Raw genomic sequence first — 22,401 nt, 5'->3', positions numbered from 1 at the left:
TACTAAAATGTTACACATTGGAGAGGATATCAAATATATGGAATTTAAGGATAATTAAAGTTTATACTAATTTTTATTTTATACTTGATTTCTTTTATTGATATATGTTTACATGTTTTATTTAATTTTTATGCTTAATATAATTTTATTTAGTTTTTATTGTTTAATATTTATTTTTTTCTTCTATGTGGACATAAAATTAAAATGAAAACGACCAACCATTTAATCTGCTAAATATATAAGGAACTCTATAAGAACATTTAAAATGTGTGAATTCATTTTGTTAATTTCGAGTATATTTTTATGCACTGACGGAAATTTTTAATAAGTAAATAAACGAAACAAAATTAAGGTAATAATTTGGCATTTTATTTGTATGTTAAATTGAAATAATTGCGAAGAAATAATATAATAGGAAAAAGCATTAAATTTGCAATGCCGTATATTATTATTTATTTATTATCCAATTTTTTTGTATGTTTAAAAACTTAGCCCTTAAAATAATGCCACATTTTCCTATATGCTATTTTCCAAGCTTCGACAAAAAACCTGATATGAATGAATGCATATTTTCCAGGCGTAATAAAAAAGGTATAAAAGTGGAAAAAAGTAAAAGATACATGCTATATATAGTGTATATATTTTTATATAAATAAATATTAAATGATGAAAAGGGGTACAAAGAAAAACATCATAAAACGCGAGTTTATATATTATTATAGCATTTTTTTAATGTCCATAGATAAATAGATATACGTAAATATAGAGTACAACGATGCACATGATATATATATTTTACATATATTTGTTTTAAAATTAAACAGTGAAAATAGTACTTAAAAGCATAAGTGGGATATCTATTTTGAAAAAAAACAAAATTGTTATAAATGGAAATGAAACACTAGTATCCATTTTAAATTTTCTCAAAAAAATATATAACAAAGAAGAATATATAGTAAGAAAATGCGTACCGAAACATGGGAATATATATATGTAGAGGGAATGATAGTTTGTGACGATGTGTGCTAGTATATATCAATAAGAGAGAATTTACATATACTAGTTCATATTATTCATTTGTTGGATTCTTATTGAAAATAGGAAATGTATATTTTCATTCCTTTTATACTTACATTTTTACATTTTATGCAGTATCTATACATTAATAACACGATTAAACCCAATTTGGATGATTATATATCAGATCTATTTGATGTAAGAATATATAGTTAAATATATTCGAGATAATATATAAAAAACCTAAACACAATATATATATATATATATATAAACATAAAATTTTGCATTATCTTTGCTCCCATTTAGCTATATCAAATTTCCAACAGCTTAAACATTTCATATAGTTTCAATCCAGCGTATTAAATATAAGGGTAAGCAAAATAAACAACCTCAAAAAAAACGAAAAAAATGAGTGAAATGCAGAAAGGGTCTCAAATGTAGACTCTGCTTATATACATGCATATTATTTCCTGTGATTTTATTCCAAATATTATGAAACATTTAAAAAATTAGTATAAAAAAAATGGAAAAAAATGAATTAACGAAATAATAATTGTAAGAAGAAAGCTAAAAAATATTACATACATACGTGATTCATGTTATTTAAAGTTTTTATACCAAATGTCTAAAATTCTCAGTTAATAAATTTTTATATTTTGTTTGTATCTTTTCCTTTCCTCATATTTTTATTTATATTATACTTTTCGGAGAAACTAACAATTTGAGTACTCTGAATTTCGTTATCATCACTGTCATTACTACTACTGCTAGTATTACTGCTTATATTGATTTTCTCTTTGTTTATGTCTTTTGATTTTGTTAGAAAACTATTTTGATGACTTTGAATATTTGTAACTTGGTTAATTTTTTTGTCTTTATTTTTTTTATTTACATTATAAAACTGTGAATTAAATATAGCATCCTCCTGTTGCCTTTTGTGATCAACCATTTTGTTTCCCTCTGTTTGATCTTGTCGTTTATTATTGTTATATTTTTTTTTTATAAGTTTAATTTTTTCTGTATACTTTTTAATTTTTTCTATGTCATCTGCTTGTTTTTTTTCTATATTTTGTATTTTATTATTTAGATAAGTAAGTTTATCATTCTGCTGCAATATTTTTTTTTTACATTTATCATTATCATCATTTTTGTCTTTAATAATTTTGTTTAATTTTTGGACCTTATCTTGTAATGATTGTATTTGAAATTCTTTTTCATTTACATTCTCATTTATTTTATCTTGCTTCTTTATATTATCATTTACATCTTGTTTGTTTTTTATATTTTCCTCGCTTATAATATTAATTTTTTCATTCAATAATTTGATATCCTCATTTAAATTACTTATTTCATTATCTTTTTCATTTAGTTCATTTTTTAAAATAAAAATATCCTTTTTCATATTAGTTATTTCAATATTTTTATTCTTGTCTATATTTACAAAATGTTTATTTTGTTGTTCTATTTTTTCTTTTTCTGTTTTAATTCTATTTAATTCATGCACTAGCATTTGATTGTTTTCTTTTAGCCGATTATTTTCGTTTTCTTTTTCCGTACATATGAATTGTAGTTCTTTGCATTTGTTAGAAAAATTAATTATCTGAAAATAAACACATTTTTATTAAGTTAAATATCTATACCATATATCTATGTACTTAAATATTAGTGTGTATTTATAAGTATATACATGCAAATATATATTTTGTTTATTGCTTTGTATACTTGTGAGGATAATGTTTCATTTTCCTGTCTCATATTATTTATTTCATCTTCATTTTGTAATAAATGTAGATTTAGTTCTTTTATTTTGCTAACTATGTTATCTTCTTCTTTTATACACCCTTCATTTTTATTTAATTGGAACACTGTATTGTTATGTTTTTCATTATTACTGTTATTAATGTTTTTATTTTTCGTTATGCATTTCCCTTCTGCAAAAAATTAATTCATCATATATATGGTGTATATGCCCATTGAATAATATGAGATAAAAAGAGAGAAAGGATAGCATACATAAGTTATATATCCAAAAAATACATTAAATATAAAGAAGAATGAGAAATTGATAAAAATATATTTTATTTTTCAATTTCTACATATACGTATTATTAAATTTAACTTTTTACAGGATATTCTTGAGTTGTTAGTTTTTTTTGGAAAGTGCCTTTTGTCTTATTCATTTAAAACTATATCAAATATGCTTTATTTTGTTTTTTCTATTATTCCTAATTATTACTACTATTTAATTTAAATATTTAAACAACATGAGTCATCTTGAGTTTTTGCACAAGTTTGTTATTTCACATTCGAATAATTTATTGCAAAGTTTTTATGCTGTCGTGGAAAGTTCACAAGTAAGAGGAAAAAAAGGAAAATCATAATAAATAAATGTGTAAACATAATATGTAGGTATAACTAATTACATTCGTCCATAATACGAAATGCATCTGACTATTTATGAATTATATATTATTAATTCTGAATAAATAAATTGTTATATATGCTTAGCATAAATGCATAATATGCTTAACTTATTTTGTCTCCCCTTGTATACGAAAATCGAAGTGCATATCTTTTCACAATTTATAATTCCATTTTTTCATATCTTTTAATTTATTTATTATAGATAGAATGTCTTGAATGTCCCATAGAAAAAACGGGCATTGATAATTTTTTAATAAAAATATACATCGATAATATAGTAAGTCAAAAAAAGCGAAATAAAAAAAATTGAATAAATATAATGTACAATATTTGTGATTATATAATAAATGATGTATCACAAATATCTTTACGGTAGAAATAAATTATCAACGAATGTAATTTTTACATATATATAAATAGAGAGTAAATAGAAACAATATAAAATTAAAAAAAAAAAAACAAACTCTCCTAATAGTTAACTCTTTCTGAATAAATATATATTTTTTCTTTCCCCAGATACATAATATTAGGACGCTGCTGTTAACGTGCTTAAGTGGATCAATTGGGAATACACTTCATAACACCGAAATCGAACAAAACTATGAATATATTTATGTAACATATAATGAAAGTAAAAATGGGGATAGCATTGATTATAATTCAGAAGATAACAACACTATAAAAAATAATAATAACGTTTATACAAAAAATTTATATTTTTTAAATAAATGCAAAAATATTCACAATCTTAGAAAGAGTTTAGAAAATGCTAAAATAAAAACAAGTAAACATACTCATATACAAAACAATATTTTGTCTTATTGTATATGATAGACACATTGTTTATGCAAGCTTTTATTTTTTTTATCATTTTTTGGAATTTTTTTGTCTATTCTTCAGTGGTTTCTTTATATTTTCTACATCACTTACATTTTATTATTTTTTGTGTCTCTATGATTTTTTTTTATAAGCAAATTATGCATACAGATTTTAGTTTGCAATCTAACTACTCAAATGAAGTATTAGCGTATAAATATTTCGTTAAGTATACTTTTTAAAAATATGATTCTTACAATTTTGTTTATTTTTTTTTTTTTTGGTAATCGAAATATTAAAATCGTCGAGGCTAAAATTTTTGTGTGAATCGTCTAACTTCTTAAGGCGCGTTTTATTTTCAAAATAATAATTTGATGTTATATTAAAATTCATCATATTATTTACTCGTTCATAAAAGTTTTCGATATTTCGCACAATATTATTTATTTTATTTATTAGTAATTCCCCAAAAGAACGCGAGCTATATATCTTCCCATTAAACACACAAAACATTTGAATTACTTTTTTGAAAAAAATATTTTTTAATTTATATATATGTGTTAGTCTTATATGATATATAGAATTTGTATTGTAATATATATGGATACTAGCGCCATCAGTTGGCTCATCCTTTTTTAAAACATCTAAATTATCATAGCTTATATCAAATAAATACCCCTCATCTTCTTCACCAATTATTTTCCCTACTCGAATTTTTTCATTTAATGATATATGGCTTTTTGATGTATAAAAAGGAGAAGTATAAAAATAATTTAAAGCATTTTCTCTATTATTTAATATATTTTTTGATAAAAATATATTATCTACATACTCTATTTTGTTATCTTTCTTCAATTCGGATTCATAGTATACTTCTCCCATTTGTCGTTCTTATATATATATATGTGTAGTTGTATAGGTAGCTATATTATTTATACGTTTTCTGTTCCTACCAAAAATAGAGAATAATAAATAAACTATGTAGCAAATGAAATAATATTATAAAGCATATTGGCTGAGTTACAAGATGGGAATATCCTCTTTTAATGTTTTATAGGAATATGTATTTAATTGTATTCATAATGTGTGCACATATGCATACACAAGAGGTACATAAATAGTATTTTAATACATTTCTAAGTAATTATAAATCTTCTATTTTTTATTATTTTAATTCGAGTGGTAGTATATGCTCCTTTCTTAAATATACTATTATATTTTTTTTGTTTTGATAGAAATAATTTCTTGATAAATATAGCGATTTTATATTTTAATAAAAAATAAATAAAATGTGCAGGATAAGCAATATCATATAAACGAATTATATGTATGATGATTTTTCGAATTGCACTTGTTAGAAAAATGGCAAAAGAATGAAGGATGTAATACTCATATAAACCAACGCACCCATGCATCACATGCTACACAGCTAATGAAAATGTGAATAAATACTTATTTATTCTAACATAATCATTTAAAAAACATCCAGCTTTGTGACAAAAATTGGGAAACTCCTTTTTAGGAAAATGAACAGGTATTTAATTTTTATATGTATCATTAATTGTTTTGTTTGCTTTCTATAGCATATTCTCATAATAAATATATAGCTTGTATATATAATTATTATAAAAATTTGAAAAAAATTAAATAATAATATTCCTTTATAAAAATATGGTGATTTTTATGTCACTATTATGAGATGGTAATTTTGTATTAATAATTTTTTTTATAATTAAAAAAAAATTAAGAAAATTTATTTATAAGTGGATAGCATATATCTCATATAGTTTACAACACAATTTAGTCCTTACACATGAAATATATATGCATGAGATAAATCATATGATTTTATTTTTTGAAAATAATTGTATGCAATTACAAGCATGTGTATATGGAAACATATATACACATATACATGCAGTTGATATAAAACATTAAAAAAAACTTATTGTATCATTCGTATGAATTATAATACAACCTGATTTTCATACAAAATGCATGAATTTGTGCATATTTTTTTGTCACAATATTATAGTAGACAATTTATATTCGTTTTTTACATGCTTAAATTCCATACTCTCCAATCATGTATAATAGGATGCATAAATGCGATGTAAATAGGAATAATCGCTTAAACCTATATATCACATATATATAATAAATGCATTGTTATATAGTTCGATACATTGATATTATCAATGTGATCTATGTTTTCAAAAATGAAAAAGACATATTTAAGCATAAAATTGCTATATATATAATATGTATATAAGAAGCAAATAAAGAAAACATATATTTTATTTTTTATATAATTAAAAACATAAGATGTATTATTTTTCATCCACGCACACATTCTTTTTTTTTATACATACATAATATATAATATTTGTCTATTTGAAAAAATGATTAAAATTCATAAGAACTAATTTTTTTATAAAGTTCCATTTTTTGTGTTTTTGATAAATTTTGGAATTCTTTGAAAATACCATCTAAAGTTTTTTTATGTAAAATTTCATCTTTTATCTTGTTTATATTTTTTAAAACATTTCCAGTTAAAACGCTTTTGCATACAATTTGGTCATCACTTTCAGAATTTTTAAGGCCGTTGATAATATCCTTAATTTCATCACAATTGGCATAAGAATCTCCAAACTTTTTGCTACAAACATAGGAAAAAATAAATAAAGAATCAAAAACAATTCAAAGAAATAACTAATATCACAGAACAAATTGTTTTTGGCAAATAAATTTTTTTTTTTAATTCTTCTAATTAGGGAAACACATATAAACTAAATCTAATATGTATATGCTTCATGTATTGTCTTACTTTAATGTATGTAATATCAATCTCCTTAATAAGCGGTAATAGAAAAAGGATCTAGATTTTTCCCATGGAACAATTTTTCTAATAACACCTTTCTCCTTCATACATAAGGATACATCATGTAGATCTGCATATTTATGACATACTTGTAAATAAAATGGAAGCATTTCCTTTTCCTTCTTTTCTATTTCCTTTTTTACACTTAAAATTTCTTCTTCATTCTAAAAAAAAACACAAATTGAGAAAAGAAATAAAAATACCACAACATAAAAAGTAATAATAGTAAATGGGTATTTATATGACAAGTTCTTTAAGCATATTTTCACATAAAATGAATTCATAAATATACATATATTAACTTTGCGTAATTTTTAAATATAGAGTATCATGCATCTAACAATATACTTTTATTATTCATTTGATTCGTTGATTTTAATCTTATTTCAATTCTTATTATGAATATTTATTGGTTTACCTGAAGAGTCGCGAGCTTCTGATTTAGTTCTATTATATATGGATCACTGTTATTCATTAATTTCTTAATTTCTGCGAACTTAAATTTGACTTCTACTAATCCTGGAGGTTCTAATATTCCACCTTTACTATTATTATCTGCATACATTTCTATTATTTGGCTGTTCAATGTTTCATCTACTACTACCCAAGATCCACCTCTAAGTTCTCCAAAAATAGGTATGTATACAAAAACGGGATGCTTATAATTAACTAATTGATTAACTATCATTGATCCAAATTTTAAGATACTGTTAAACATATCCATAGTACCTCCTGAAAAACCTCTCCAATTTGCAAATACAAATAAAGGTAGATTTTCTTTATTAAAATCTTCAATAGATTGCGCAGTTTTATACGAATTATCAGGCACAAAAACACATGGGGCATTTGTTGTTTTTATAGCTTTAGTTTTCAATGCTGGATCACATGGAACCGTTTGGGTAACTAAATTTTTATTTACAGCAATAAAACCAATTGGTATTGATCCTAATTTTCCTCTTCCAGTTATAATACCTTTTCCCCATTCATTCATATATTCAAAGTAACTATTTTTATCTAAAAATCCTTGTTTTTTATCTGACCCTTTTAGTAATTCGATGATATCTGCTTCATTTACATTTTCCATATCTACATCATTTATTTTGTTCCAGTTATCTGGAATGATGTCACTAATTTCGTTCCCTGATTCTTCATCACCATTTTTTTCATTGGTGTGCATAAGTGAAGTATCACATTCTTTGATACTTTCTGGTTCAACAGTAGTACTATCTGAACTGCTGTGTAAACTGTTCTTTTTTACATACTCTTGTATGCCTCGATCATTAGTGTATCCCGTTGGATAATTATTGGATTCTTGATCAGAACCAATTGAATTGTTTAAGTTTCTAGATTTGCTAATATCACATTTGCTATTTTCTTGAAATTTATTATGAAATGATTTTGTTGATTCCCCAAGAGCATAAAAATAACTGTCACTAGTTTTAGGAACATATGATAACCATTTGAAAATTTTATTTACTCCATCCTGGTCATTTTCAGCTTCTAATTGAGATATTCCATTTTTCATCATAATATTTACACCTCCTAATTGCTCATTACTTATATATACTTTTTCACCTAATATTTTATTTAAAGCATTAAAACCAGTTAATAAAAGAGAGGATCCTTTTTTTTGAATAGTTCGTTTACCTAATCTAACTAAATAAGCACCAATTCCAACGCTTCTTCCAGTGACATATGAAAGAGTAAAAATCTCATCATAAGCCTTTGAGGTTTCTCCTGCTATTAACCCACTACCTCTTAAATTTTCTACCCCTATATGATTATTTAAATTTCCTACTATAGCATCAATTATATATCTTTTTTCTCCATTTTCATAAATTTCTCTTAAATAAATAATATCTTTTTTAGGAATTGTTTCTTTTATTTCTTCTGTTATATATATATACTTATATCCAAGTTCTTTTTTATTTTCATCATTCCAGCATACTTTAATTTTATCCATAAGATAATTATATAATCCAATTTTAGCCCCGGAATTGCAAGATATGTATATGCGTGGTATTTTTTTTTCTCTCGCATAGCATGATACTCCATAAAATAGTTCGTCTTCTAAAACACTAAATGCACCTCCATTGGTTGTAATATCATTTATTATAAAAGCAATATCTCTTCCTTCTTTATATTCATCTGTCTTTACATTCATTAACAGTCCGATTACACTCATTTTATTTTGTCCTATTTCCAAAGAGTTTGATAGATAAAGTGATTTTTTTATTCGAATTTCATCACTACTTAAATTGCCAAAATTTTCAAAAAGCCATTTAGATTGTTTATCATTTTTATTAGGTTGAGATTTTTCTTTCTTTCCCGCACTTACTGCATCATTTATTTCTTCGGAGTTTTCCCTACTATAATCTATCTTGAATTCTTTCACACTATTAATATAATTAAAATTGTCATTCAAAGTATTATTTATCCTATTTAATGATATGTTTATAAGCTTAACAAAATCATAAGCATATATAGTATCTACATCCCTTGCTCTCTTTCGTTTTAAGTGCAATGCATCGATAATAACTGGATTTATTTTATCCACTTTTTCAATAACCTCTTTTTCATTATCAAAAAGAACATGCAATTTCAACAATTGGTTAAGCTCTAATTTTGTTTCATTATTTGTTTCTTCTTTAATTTCTTTATATACTTTAATATATACATTATTAACATAGTTTTCTATGAAAAGTTCATTATATTTATTGAGAAAATTTTTATAAATTTCTTTAATTTCATTTACATGATCTTCTATATTTGAATTATTAGGCAATACTATATGATATATTATATTGCTACTAATTTTAATATCCTGAATTGATGGATTTAATCTATAAATGCTTATATCTTCTATAGATTCTTTTAATTCAGACATAAATATATCATACATTTGATTGTTCATTTGGCCCTTTTCTATATTTTTTGACAATAGTATATTGTTTTTTCCATTTTTGGTCATTTCATTATTCCCTCGTTCATCATATACCTTTGCATTGTCGGAATCAACTTGTTTTTGTAAATCATTTATATCGATTATTCTTTGAGCAAATAACGAAGTGTATTTATTATTTTGTTTATATGTTCCTAGTAATATTTTAGTCTTATTAAATACTTCCTGTCCTACATTGTTTAATTCAAAATTTGATGCAATATTCTCTGAAGTAAGAATTTCTTCTTCAAAAGGAAGGAAATATATTTTACTATTTATAGTAGAATCATTTTTATTAGTTTCTATTGGACTTGTTTCGTGGTTGTCTTGTATTTTTTCTCGTTCTTTATATACGTTCATATCAATTTTATGAATTTCGCCATATTTATTTCCAAAATAGTTATATATATATAAATTATTAACTTTTTTGGCAGCATTATCTAAATAGTTTTGCAGTGAATTAAAGAAAGTTTCATTTTTATTTATTATATGCAAAGTATTTATCATATCAGACTTCATTTCATATAATATATCATTCAGCATACCTTTAAACTGTTCAATAGTGATGTCTTCATTTAAATTTAACATGACGTTATTATATTCATGATTATTTATAGAAAATACTAAACAATTAGGTGAATGTGACATAGCTTTTATAGTAGAATATTTGTATAAATTATGTAAATATGTATTGAGCATTTCTTGATAATTAATATTTTCAGTTTTAAATAAAAATGGTAAAGAATAATGGATATCAGATGGTGATTTTAAAAAAAATTTTATCTTTTCTTCATAATTTGTATTATTTAAGATTTGATGTATTTTATAATTATCCATATTGCTCGACTTAGTAAGAAAACGGACATAATTTTGTAAACTTTGCTTCTTCATATCTTCCATATTTTTATTATATTGAAAAGAAGATTCTAAATAATGAATTTTTTCAGTCTGTTCATATAAGTATATAATATATCTTGATAGCAAAATTATAGATCCAAAAATCTTTCCTTTGAATTCTTTTAATATTTTTATTTTATTTAAAATTTGCAAAGATAAATTCATTTTTTTACTATTTATTAAATTGCTTAATATTTTTTCTAGAAATTTTATACTTAAATAGTTGTATGTATATGCATGTATAACTTCATATTGTTTTTTCTTATCACTAATACTTTTATATAAAATATAATAAATTTCTACTTCGCTAATAATTTCCTTTTTAGAAAATAAATGATTATATTCTATAAATTTATCTAATATATAATTTAGATTTTTATCAAAATTATTTTTGTCTATTAAGAAATTTTCAAAGCATTTTTCATAGTCTTGTTCATATCCTTTTAGTAAATATTCAATTCTTTTCATGTTTGATAATTCAAGGAAAAATTCATTTTCTTTATCTTTACTGTTATCAAAATTTAATTCAATATCCTCATTGCAATCTCTATCGGTTCTATTTCTACTACTTTGTGAATTTTCATCATTGCTTCTGCTCATTTCAGTGTCGCTAATTATTTTTGTTTTATCCAATTTTTTATCTTTGGAATTATTTACTGGAAAATCAATTTCACTAGAAAACATTTTGTCTGTATATGATTGATTCTTATAACTGTCATAAGATATCAAATTTTTATTATTATCTATTCTTTCTTCTGATATATTATTCGTTCTTTGACTAACAAGTGAGTCATTGCTACCAGAATTAACGATTGAATCATTATGCATTGTATTTGTAGTAGATAAATTATTTTCAGAATTACCACTTTTTAACTCTTCATTAGGTGCTGTACTCATTTTATTTATGGTTTTTGTTATCGATAAATTTAAATTCGTTAAATATTTTTTAACCGAATTAAATTTTTCATTTAAATAATTTTTTGATCCTATAGACATTTCTTTAGTTGTTTTGGGCATATTTGTAGCATCTTCTGGTTCTTTTTTGGTGGCTTTTAATGAATCATTGCTAGTATTTTTTTTATTTATCTTATCATAATTTAAAGTATCATCTGTGGGGTCGCTTTCTATATTCGAATCTATTATTTTACTGTCATTATCGTTTTTCTGAGAAAATAAACGAAACATATTATTTTTGTTATTTTTTCCATTATTTTTTTTCAAAAACAATTTATTCCGTCTATTTACTTGGTTATTATGCATCTGTTCGTCTTCTGTGCAAAATTGGTTTTCATCTTTTTTCATGTTTCCCATTTTTATATCTTGAACAGGCAATGATTCATTTGTTGTATTAACCTGTGAATTATTATTGACGATTTTTGCGGAATAAATTTTATCATTTTTCGAATTATCAAATTTTCTGAGGTTTTCCATTTTTTCTTTTTCAATGTTATTACAGCATACTTCGTTATTATGTGACTCTTCTGCTAAATCTGGAAAAAATGCTCCATCTAATTCATATGCATTTTTGTTCGACAAATTTAGATGCCCAATAAAATCAATAATTTTGTTATTATTATCATCATTTTGGAAATTCTGATTATCCTTTTCCTTTTCTATAACTCCTAATAAATCACCAATTTTTATCATAGCACCCTCTGACATTTTATGCTTTAATATACCAGTTTCAGTGGATTTAAAGGTCATAATCATTTTCATCGCTTCTACTTCTATGTAATCATCAAATTTGTTAATTTTTTCGCCATCTTTTATTAAATATTTTACAATTTTTCCATTCGTATTTGATATTAAATGATATGGATTAGTAATAACAGGAATAAATACATTATCTTTCCCTAAATTCATATGCATTCCTAAGGAATCTTCTATACATGTATATATATATGTTTGATTATGGAATGATGCAAATATTTTATTATTTTCTTTATCATATTTTGCTAACATTTCTATTTCTTGATCATTTATATTCAATTTGTATAAATCTTCACCAGTATTATATCCTTTGAACTTATATTTTACATTTTGAAAAATTATATCAAAAATGTGTGCTCTTTTCATTTTTCCATTTAAACTTATATCATTGATACTATTTTCTGATTTTATAGCAATGTCTTCCCTATTTAAGCTATCTTCCATATTTTCCATTTCTTTCATAAAATAAATCAACAGTTTAAATATGGCAGCACACAAAATAATTATATGAAAAGCATTGTAATAAATGTTTTTTTTTCGTTCTATTACAACATCTAGCCAATTTGTTGTTATATTGTTATCTATAAATGCTTTAGATTCTAATATTTTTGCTAAATATTTTGTAACTGTCTTAATCTCGCCATCTATGCTTAATTTCCTTAGTGCTAGAATTAAGTTTTTTCTAGCCATTTCTCTTGTTTCCCCTTTTGCAAATATATGGCCAATTTGTGAATCTGAAAATTCATGAACAAACCCATTGCTGATAGAAAAATAACCCCATACATCTTTCGAATTTTGAAAATTAACATTTTTTACTAAGCCTGACGTCGGTTTAAAACTATCATTGCTGTTTTCGGCTGTTATTCGAGCAGCAATAACATGATTTTTAGTGTGTGGCATGTTGTTGTAAAAATCAAACATGTCAAGTTGTTCACTCAAATTAGTTTTCACTATTTTATTATTATCTTTTTCGCTTATTGGAAATCTTAACTTATCATTTACACTACTAACACTGCTTGACGATGTATTTTTTTTTGTTTTCTCTTCTATTTTATATAATTTTTTTATATCATCTATATTTTGAAGAGGTATACCCATAGCAACTTGAAGCTGAATAGCAACAATGTTGGTATCTGTTATTCCTTCTGAAACGGGATGCTCTACTTGTAAACGAGTATTTAATTCTAAAAAATAATATTTGTTATTAACTTGATCATATAAATATTCAATGGTTCCCGCACCTCTATATTTGATCATTTTTGTTAAACGTATAGATGCTTTTTCCATTTCTCTAAAAGTATGTGGAGGAACAATAGATGGTGGCCCCTCTTCAAATATTTTTTGAAATCGTCTTTGTGTAGTACAATCTCTACCACTTAATGAGCAAACATTTCCATACATATCACCAACAACTTGTATTTCAATATGTCTAACATTGCTACATAATTTCATTAAAAATATTGGTGAATTTGGTAATTCATTTTGAACTTGTTCATAATATTTTTTTATTTCATTTTCGTTTTCTACCTTTCGAATACCTTTCCCACCACCACCTTGCGACGCTTTTATCATAACGGGATAGCCAATCCGTTTGCATTCACTGATACATTCTTCTAACGAATGAATAGTAGATTTATTATATATATCTTGATTAATTGAATTATTTTCAAAATCTTTAATTTTTAAATTATCGCCACTCCATTTAACAACAGGTACATTAACACTTTGAGCTAAAATGTTGGCTGATATTTTATCACCTAATGCTTCCATAACGGTATCAGTCGGCCCAACAAAAATTATATTTTCCTTTTCTAGCATGGATGACAATAATGGATTTTCCGAGCAATGTCCCCAACCTGGCCAGACTGCATCAACCTTTTCTTTTTTTGCAATGTCAACAATTAAAGAAACATTTGCATAATTATAACAGTTTTTTCCAGGGGGAACTTTAATAACTTTATCTGATAAAGATATGTACTTGGAATTACTTTTTATATCATCATCAGTAGCTAATACTATTATTTGTATCAAATTCTCATCATTAAATGTTTTAAATAACCATTCTTTTAATGACAATATGCATTTTAATGCAGCCATACCATTATTAGCAATTAACAATTTTTTTATTATTTTTTCATTTTTCATTTTTAAATAATTTATATATGGATATCGTCTTTCATTTATATAATTAATATAATCTTTATATGCTTTTTTTTTTTTATTATTTGTTTCTTCGGATGTTAAAAATTCGGTATCATCAATATTTTCATTTTCATTTCTTTCACAAGTATCCCCCTTTTTCATGTATATTCGTTTATCTCCGAATTTTATTTGTCTTTTGTTTATATTGCTCATCGATATTCCATTTTTGTCACTGTACAATAAAGGTGCTCCTATCTCCACATTATTTTGAATAGGCTGCGCAATTATAGTTCTTTTTTTTAGCGTATGAATAGTTTCCAATGGCTTAAAGCTGTAAAATAATTTATTAAAATTTTTTTTTTTTTTCTTATTTTTTGTATTAAATTTTTTATACGAATAAAGACGCTCTAATATGCCATCTGAATAGTAGTGTAATGATTTATCGTTTTCCGATTTTATATAAGACCCCAATTCTTTTGAATATTGTGATTGCTTTAAATTTCCATCATCAATTATATCATTATACCAGTTTAAATTTGAAAAATTGTCTATTAGATTCTTTAAAACTTTTTCTTCTCTATTATTTACATTATCGTTTTTTTTCTTTAAATTGTCTCTAGTTATGTATCTGCAATTAGAATCATCCCTAAAGTCACTTTGAGCATAGTTTATATTTGATGTAAAACTGAAAAATCTTTTCTCGGGATATTCATTTAAATTATTCCCTATATAGTCAAATGAATACCTTTTATCAATATTATTGCTATTAATTCTACTACTTATATTGTTTGTGCTATCGTTATCTTCATCATTACTATTTTTCATTTTTTCTATATCAATATCATCTCCCTGGAAACTCTTACTTTTTGGACTTCTACCTAATACATTCGAATGTTTATGAAGGGTGTAAAGAAATGCAGAACTCTTAGAATTATTTTTTGAAATTTTTTGCGTATTTCTTTCTGGATCATTATATATATGTCTAAATGTTCTATTTTTTAAAATGGAATTTAATATATTTGTCCCTTTAGACACAAATAAAGGCATAAACTTATTTCGATAATCTTCAAATAAAACATTATTTGCCCCTTTTCTATTTGGATATTGGCCTCTCGTTTCTTTTTCTGCAAAATTATTGATATTGACATTATTATACATGTGCATATAATAAGTGTTTCTAATTTTTATAGATTTTGTTGGATTTTCAAATATGAGAACAAATAGTAATATTAATAAAAAAATACTAATCATTTTTTTATTTTACTCCATTTACATATATTATTATTAATACCCCATAGACACAAAGGTATAACCTTACGTAAACATAAAAGTATAAATATGCGATGGAGTATGCAAATACGTGTATTTGCGTGTAAACGATTGCATATAGGCTTTGTATTTATAGTATATATATTTATTACATTAGAAATATCTTGTATAAGATTCAGGAAAGTATATTACATTATCTTGCTTAATTTTCTTATTTATAATTTTCTAAACTCTGATATTCTTCGATTTTTTTATGGAGAGTAAAATTTCGAGCGTCTTATTTAGCTTTTAACTTTCTTCCAGTTTTTTTCTCTTTTTAATATGCTATTATTGCTTGTTTATTCTTCAAGTTTATTATGCGTACAAATTTATTTATTCAATTGAAAATTATTATATATATATATATGTATATATACACTTGTATATATATATATATATATATATATATATATTAAATTTAATAGAACAAATACAAATACAACAAAATATTGAAAACTTTGTTATGCATATATCTCTTGACGTCTTGCTTATATGAATATTTAAATATGAGCATATATATGTTTATTATATTTACACACATTTATGTGCATATATGTATATGCATTATATATTCCTTTTTATGTGTCTGTCTGTATATATATATGTGTGTTATATCTATGCATTTAGATATTCAATATTGTGGGATGGGCATATTTACAGAAAATAATCTTTATAATATTATGTTTTATTTAATTATTTGTAGCCATGTTAAAAAAGTAAAACATTCTCGTTTAATATGTGCCCAAAACAAGTTTGCAATTGAGAAATATATCAATTTAATGACATAATATAGATTTTAAGGAATGTTTTATATATTTTTTATTTTAACATACAAATTATTTAATTTTATTATTTTCTCTTCTTATTAATTTCTATATTTAACTATATGCTATTGTTTTATTTTATTTTTTATGCATATACATTTTATTCCATAACATTTTCAAGACGTTGATTTTTTAAGTATGGTGTATGCATTAAATATATATATGTATACGTTTTTTCCTTATCTTTTTAAATTAATTTTTTATTGTGGTATCTTTATACAATCTCAAAAAGGTAAAACGCGAGTATTTATGTATATATGTAGTATATTATTTATTGTAAAAAAACGTTTACGACTTTTTTAATTATATAATACTATATGTGCACAGTAATTACACGCTTAAACGAAAATAGGCGCAAATTAAATGTGTTTTATTTTTACGTGTATAGTAACATAAGTTTCAAAACAGTTACACGATTCTCAAAAAAAACGAAAAAATAAAATGTATTTTTTTTGTATTATACAATAATCTACTTAAAAAAATAATTAATTGTGATGCATACAAATAGGAAAATATATGTAGATTAATTCATTTTCACATATAATGATTATATATAGAACAGCTTAATTTTTATATATAGAGAGGTAGGAAATATGTAATATATATATAATTTTTCATATATATGAAACATGCAATTTTTTTTCACCATTTAAATATGTGCAAAATTTTAACTCAGCGTATGTATTAATAATGAATATATAATGTGTCTTATTTTAAAAATAATATTATCCATACCATTATGTAATAAATTAATATATATATATATATATTTATTTATTTAAGGTGCTTGAGAAATAAAAATAAGAATAAGCAACCTTATGTTTTCATATATTAAAAATTATAATATGATAATAAGAACATAAGAAAATTATCTCTTAATATATGCAAAACATACTACATAAACTCATATAATTTGGTGGCATATAAAAGAAAAAATCTACATTCACACTTCCATAGTAAAAAAATTAAATAATACGATAATATTGAACTTAAAATTTTTTTTTCTTTGGTATTGTATTTTATTTATTTTTATATTATTTTTGATTCTTTTTTTATATATTATTTTATATGTAATAACGCTCAATAGTAAAGTTTGTACACTTCAACTGAACGCGTTTTAATTAAAAAAATAGCACAAATCTATATATATTTGATTTTTATGTAATACATTTCAAAAAAACATTATTTTATTATGTGGATTTATTGTGAATAAACAAATAATAATCCTTTCCATAAATTAAAAACTCACATTTTAGCACATTTTAAACATACTCTACTATCGAAAATGGCAGGATTCGATTTTTCTAAGATATATATATGCTTTTAATCGATTCAAAAGTATATATTGAGATAATTTTTACTGAGACAATAATTTTAAGAATAATAAATAAAAATAAAATATTACAAAAAAATAAAAACAATGCTAAGCATAAAAACAATAGATTGAATTATACAAATATTAACAAAAAAAACAACATTTAACCAAAATAACAAAAATAAAAATATATAATTCATAAGGTACAATTTAAATATTATATAATTCAAGATGCTACATACAAAAAATATAAAAACAATATATACACATATATAAGTTAGGTGGGAGCATAAGGCTTCAACTCAATGTTTTGTTAATAAAAATCTACAGGTATATATTCTTGCACGTGTTTAAAACCTATATGAAAAAATTAATAATTAAAAGGAAATAAATAAAGAAATACAAAATAAGATAAATTCATCGAATGTTTCGTATTTTGTTAATATATCACATATCCATAATTGCGTGTGCAAACATATATTTTTCTAATTAAATATATTACCGTTACTCAACATTGATTGATTATAGGATTTATGTAAGTATTCCTCATAATTATTGAATGCCTCTTCTTCGGATCTATTGAAGGGAGGGAAATTTTAAATTCGATGTATATATATATATATATAATATATGTGTGTGTGTACTTGCACATTTCTGCATTATAAACACTCCTATAGACGAGGCTAACCACAAACTATTCCGAAATTAATGGAAAATATAATGCGTTCTATTTTTTAACTTACTTATTCCCAGAAAAACCAATGGACGCAAAAATGAATATAATTACAAATATTATACCTCCTGCCGCATAGTAGTATTGATCTAAACAAAATAAATAAATAAAAATTGAATGCGCACATAATTAAATGCATACATATATATATGCATGTGTAATGGAATATCAACGATAATTAAAGGATGAGTGGAATATACAATTTCTATATTAATGAAGCAATGTTATTTCTAAAAAATTGTTACTTACTTGAATAGCTCCCTTTTTGAAAGCAGGTATAAGATGGGTCCATAAACTCTTCGTTCATACAAGAATAATAGTTATTCGAATTTATATTAAAAAATTTTATGCAATAATTTGAAATTGAGCAACAAAGATTTTGGGTTTGACTTTTGGGGCATGCTCCATGAAAATATTTATTATTTATAGATTCACAGTATTTTAAACCGGGATTCCCATTGCATACATTTTCGTTGGCTAGCATTATTATATTTTCCCTGGTTTTTTTAACGTTTCTATTTTCATATTCATATATTTCCAATTTATTGGCATTTTCACTATTGATATCATTATTACTTCTGCTAACATCTCCACTTATAATATTATCATGTTTAGGATCTTTATTATATTTTATTTGGGATGTGCTCATTTGTTCTTTCTTAGTATTTTTATTTTCTGTTCCATTAGTGCTAAAGTGATGTTCTTTAACCTCTATGTTTGTAGCATTTGGGTTTAAAGTTTGAGTTGGATTTAAATCTAGATTTGGAGTTAGAGTTGAATTTGTATCTCCATCCGTATTCCCATTTATATTTCCATTTGTATTTGTATTTAGAGTTGGATTGCTAGTTACAGACTGAGGAATTGAAGTATGTATATTTTGTATATGATTCTCCTGTGGTGGTATAATTATGTTGTGATAGGTATTATCACTATTTGAATGATTTCCCATAATTTGTAATTCGTATTTATTATTGCTCTCTGCATTTTGATTTAATTTATTTTTCTCGTCATTAACACTAACCTGCTCAGTAGCTGTGCTATTTCTTGAATTTTGGGCGTCAGTATTACTGTATGATAATAAGTCAAATCCATTATTATCATCATCATCTTCTTTAAACAAATCATGATTTGTGTTAGTATTAGAGGGTGGCAATAAATTATTTTGTGATGCATCTGTTGGATTTTGACTTTCGAGAGTTTGTTTGTGATCCAAACTTTTATTAATAGCAGTATTACTGGGTCTAGCAGAAGAACAAACACACAATTCTGTATAATGATCATCATCAAGATTAATAACATTTTCAAAGTTAACTTCGTATGCTTCTTTAAATTCTATCATTAAAGAATTGTATGCTTTGTCTCTACAAGTTTCTTCACTAAAATAATTTTTATTAAATTCCGAAAATCTTTGTAATAATGCATCCCATTTAGATTTATTTACACTTATCCATGTCTCGTATGTATTACACTCATCTTTACAAGCATTATTAATGCATATACTTTCTGTGGATATAATACTTTTCTTAGTACATTTATTATTTATTTTAATTGCCTCTTTAAAGTATTGTACACCGAATTCTTGAATCCATTCTCTAGTCCATCTTTCAATTTGTGAATGATAATCTTCTAATTTATAATTAATACAAATATTATTATAATTTGAGTTTTCATTAAAATTTGTTCCTAATACCATAGCCTTCCATATAATATGTTCATGACGCTTCCACCAATTTCTTCTATCCCTTTTACCATTATCATTGGCTCCAAATATGTTTTGGATTTTTAATTCTAACAAATTTGAATTTGCTACATTATTTAAGCCTGTCCCTTCAACAATATTTTTATAATCTCCAAAACTATTAATCATATCATTACAATATTCATTATTGTTTTTTTCATTATATTTATTTAATAACAATTCTCCTTCACGTGCTGCATCTTTATATATAAATTGTTTAAAATAATCCATTAATAATTCTTTCATTTCATTATCCTTTATATCTATTTTGTCTGGAATAATCTCCAATCTACTAGTACATAAATTGATTCTTCGACTTGGTACGCAATTTTGTTTTTCATCATCACAAATCCAAGCATGAATTTCATTTTTATCTTTTTCCTTGCATTCATTAATCGGATGTTTGTCAAAATAATCTTTGTAATTTCCATTTGGACTTTTATTTTCACTTTGATTGTTTTTTTTTGTTTCTGGTGTCCCTATTTCCAAAAAATTGTTTTCCTGTTGTGAATTAATACTGCCACTTCTAGAATTTTCAGGTAATATATGATTTTTTCCCCAGAAGATTTCATTGTCTTTTGATGCAAGATCATCCAATAGCTTTCCATTTTCAATGTTATATAAAGATTCTTTAAGTTCATATAAAATTCTATTGCCACTATTATTTTTTAAAGGGGAAGATTGGAAAGATGCATATGTTCTTTTTAATAAATTTACGGTTTTCTATAAAGAAAAAAATATAATATAAAAATGAAATATAATAATAATATTCAGTTTGTTGTTTTTTTATTTTATCACATTTAATACTTTTACTATGATTCAAACAATTTTACAAATGTATTGGATAATATTAATTTTCGCGCATATTTTATCATACATTTATATATATATATATATATTTATTTATTTAGTAACCTTTTCATGGCTGCACGTGGTAAGAAAATACTGAATTACCAGTGCAAAAGAAAAATAAGTTATTGTTTTTTTCATGTTCTTAATAATTTATATAAGTTTCACTATTAATAAAATATAAAACTATGGATTTGGTTCATCAAATTTCTATGTATATATACATAAATAAAATAATTTAATAAAGAAAGGGAAATATCGAGGAAAATGTATAAATGACCATAATAAATGAATATAATTTAGTTATTCATAAAGATAATTAAAATATTAAATTTGTTTTTTTTCCAAAATATAATCTTGGAATTTTTTATGTATAGATCTATATGTGATGCAATTATATTTGGCTTATATTTATATTTTGTGTTACAAGATATGTCGACCAAATAATCATTATATTGGTAATTATAAAAATAAAATAACAATGATGATCATTATTAAATATATATTTATATTTAATTTATTTACTTATGTGCAGATATATAGTATAAAAAACATTACTAAGCATGCATATGTTGTTACTGAATTTTGTTCTAAAAACGTTGTATACAATAATTATATATTAAAAAAAAAATTGGGGTCTATACTTACAAAAATTAATAATATTAAATTTTAAAATTAAAAAAAATTAATGTGTAGCTAGCTATATATTTCTTTTCAAAAATTATATTTAATAATTTAGAATTAGCTACCAAATTTTAATTTTTTTTTAATATATAACTATTATTTTTTCCATTATTTAAATC

At 23.7% G+C, this 22,401-nt stretch overlaps 6 protein-coding genes across 6 annotated transcripts; 2 read left to right on the top strand and 4 right to left on the bottom strand.

Annotated features, from left to right (window-relative positions):
* Positions 1-503: 503 nt before the first annotated feature.
* PBANKA_1333200 (autophagy-related protein 12, putative) lies at positions 504-1,383 on the top strand (the record flags this gene model as incomplete). The annotated part of the gene is made up of 4 exons (XM_034566941.1): positions 504-591; positions 825-955; positions 1,153-1,215; positions 1,327-1,383. 4 exons carry the CDS (start codon positions 504-506, stop codon positions 1,381-1,383), a joined length of 339 nt encoding a protein of 112 aa, XP_034423488.1.
* Positions 1,384-1,669: 286 nt separating this feature from the next.
* On the bottom strand, positions 1,670-3,200 carry PBANKA_1333100 (protein MGET, putative; the record flags this gene model as incomplete). The annotated part of the gene is made up of 3 exons (XM_034566939.1): positions 1,670-2,620; positions 2,743-2,951; positions 3,140-3,200. 3 exons carry the CDS (start codon positions 3,198-3,200, stop codon positions 1,670-1,672), a joined length of 1,221 nt encoding a protein of 406 aa, XP_034423487.1.
* Positions 3,201-3,284: 84 nt separating this feature from the next.
* Positions 3,285-4,275, top strand: PBANKA_1333000 (conserved Plasmodium protein, unknown function; the record flags this gene model as incomplete). The annotated part of the gene is made up of 3 exons (XM_034566938.1): positions 3,285-3,374; positions 3,647-3,721; positions 3,961-4,275. 3 exons carry the CDS (start codon positions 3,285-3,287, stop codon positions 4,273-4,275), a joined length of 480 nt encoding a protein of 159 aa, XP_034423486.1.
* Positions 4,276-4,485: 210 nt separating this feature from the next.
* Positions 4,486-5,142, bottom strand: PBANKA_1332900 (mediator of RNA polymerase II transcription subunit 6, putative; the record flags this gene model as incomplete). Its single annotated transcript, XM_034566937.1, has 1 exon — positions 4,486-5,142. One exon carries the CDS (start codon positions 5,140-5,142, stop codon positions 4,486-4,488), a length of 657 nt encoding a protein of 218 aa, XP_034423485.1.
* A 1,524-nt stretch (positions 5,143-6,666) lies between these two features.
* On the bottom strand, positions 6,667-16,082 carry PBANKA_1332800 (acetyl-CoA carboxylase; the record flags this gene model as incomplete). The annotated part of the gene is made up of 3 exons (XM_034566936.1): positions 6,667-6,919; positions 7,088-7,305; positions 7,560-16,082. The coding sequence occupies 3 exons, from the start codon at positions 16,080-16,082 to the stop codon at positions 6,667-6,669; spliced, it is 8,994 nt and encodes a 2,997-aa protein (XP_034423484.1).
* A 2,509-nt stretch (positions 16,083-18,591) lies between these two features.
* On the bottom strand, positions 18,592-21,739 carry PBANKA_1332700 (duffy-binding protein; the record flags this gene model as incomplete). Its single annotated transcript, XM_034566935.1, has 5 exons — positions 18,592-18,635; positions 18,781-18,854; positions 19,022-19,100; positions 19,261-21,472; positions 21,665-21,739. The coding sequence occupies 5 exons, from the start codon at positions 21,737-21,739 to the stop codon at positions 18,592-18,594; spliced, it is 2,484 nt and encodes an 827-aa protein (XP_034423483.1).
* Between the last annotated feature and the right edge of the window lie 662 nt (positions 21,740-22,401).

The sequence above is a fragment of the Plasmodium berghei genome (assembly GCF_900002375.2).
Source record: "Plasmodium berghei ANKA genome assembly, chromosome: 13".
Taxonomy (NCBI): Eukaryota; Apicomplexa; class Aconoidasida; order Haemosporida; family Plasmodiidae; genus Plasmodium; species Plasmodium berghei.
Note: the sequence above shows the minus strand (reverse complement) of the source record. Positions and strands in the feature narration are given on the sequence as shown.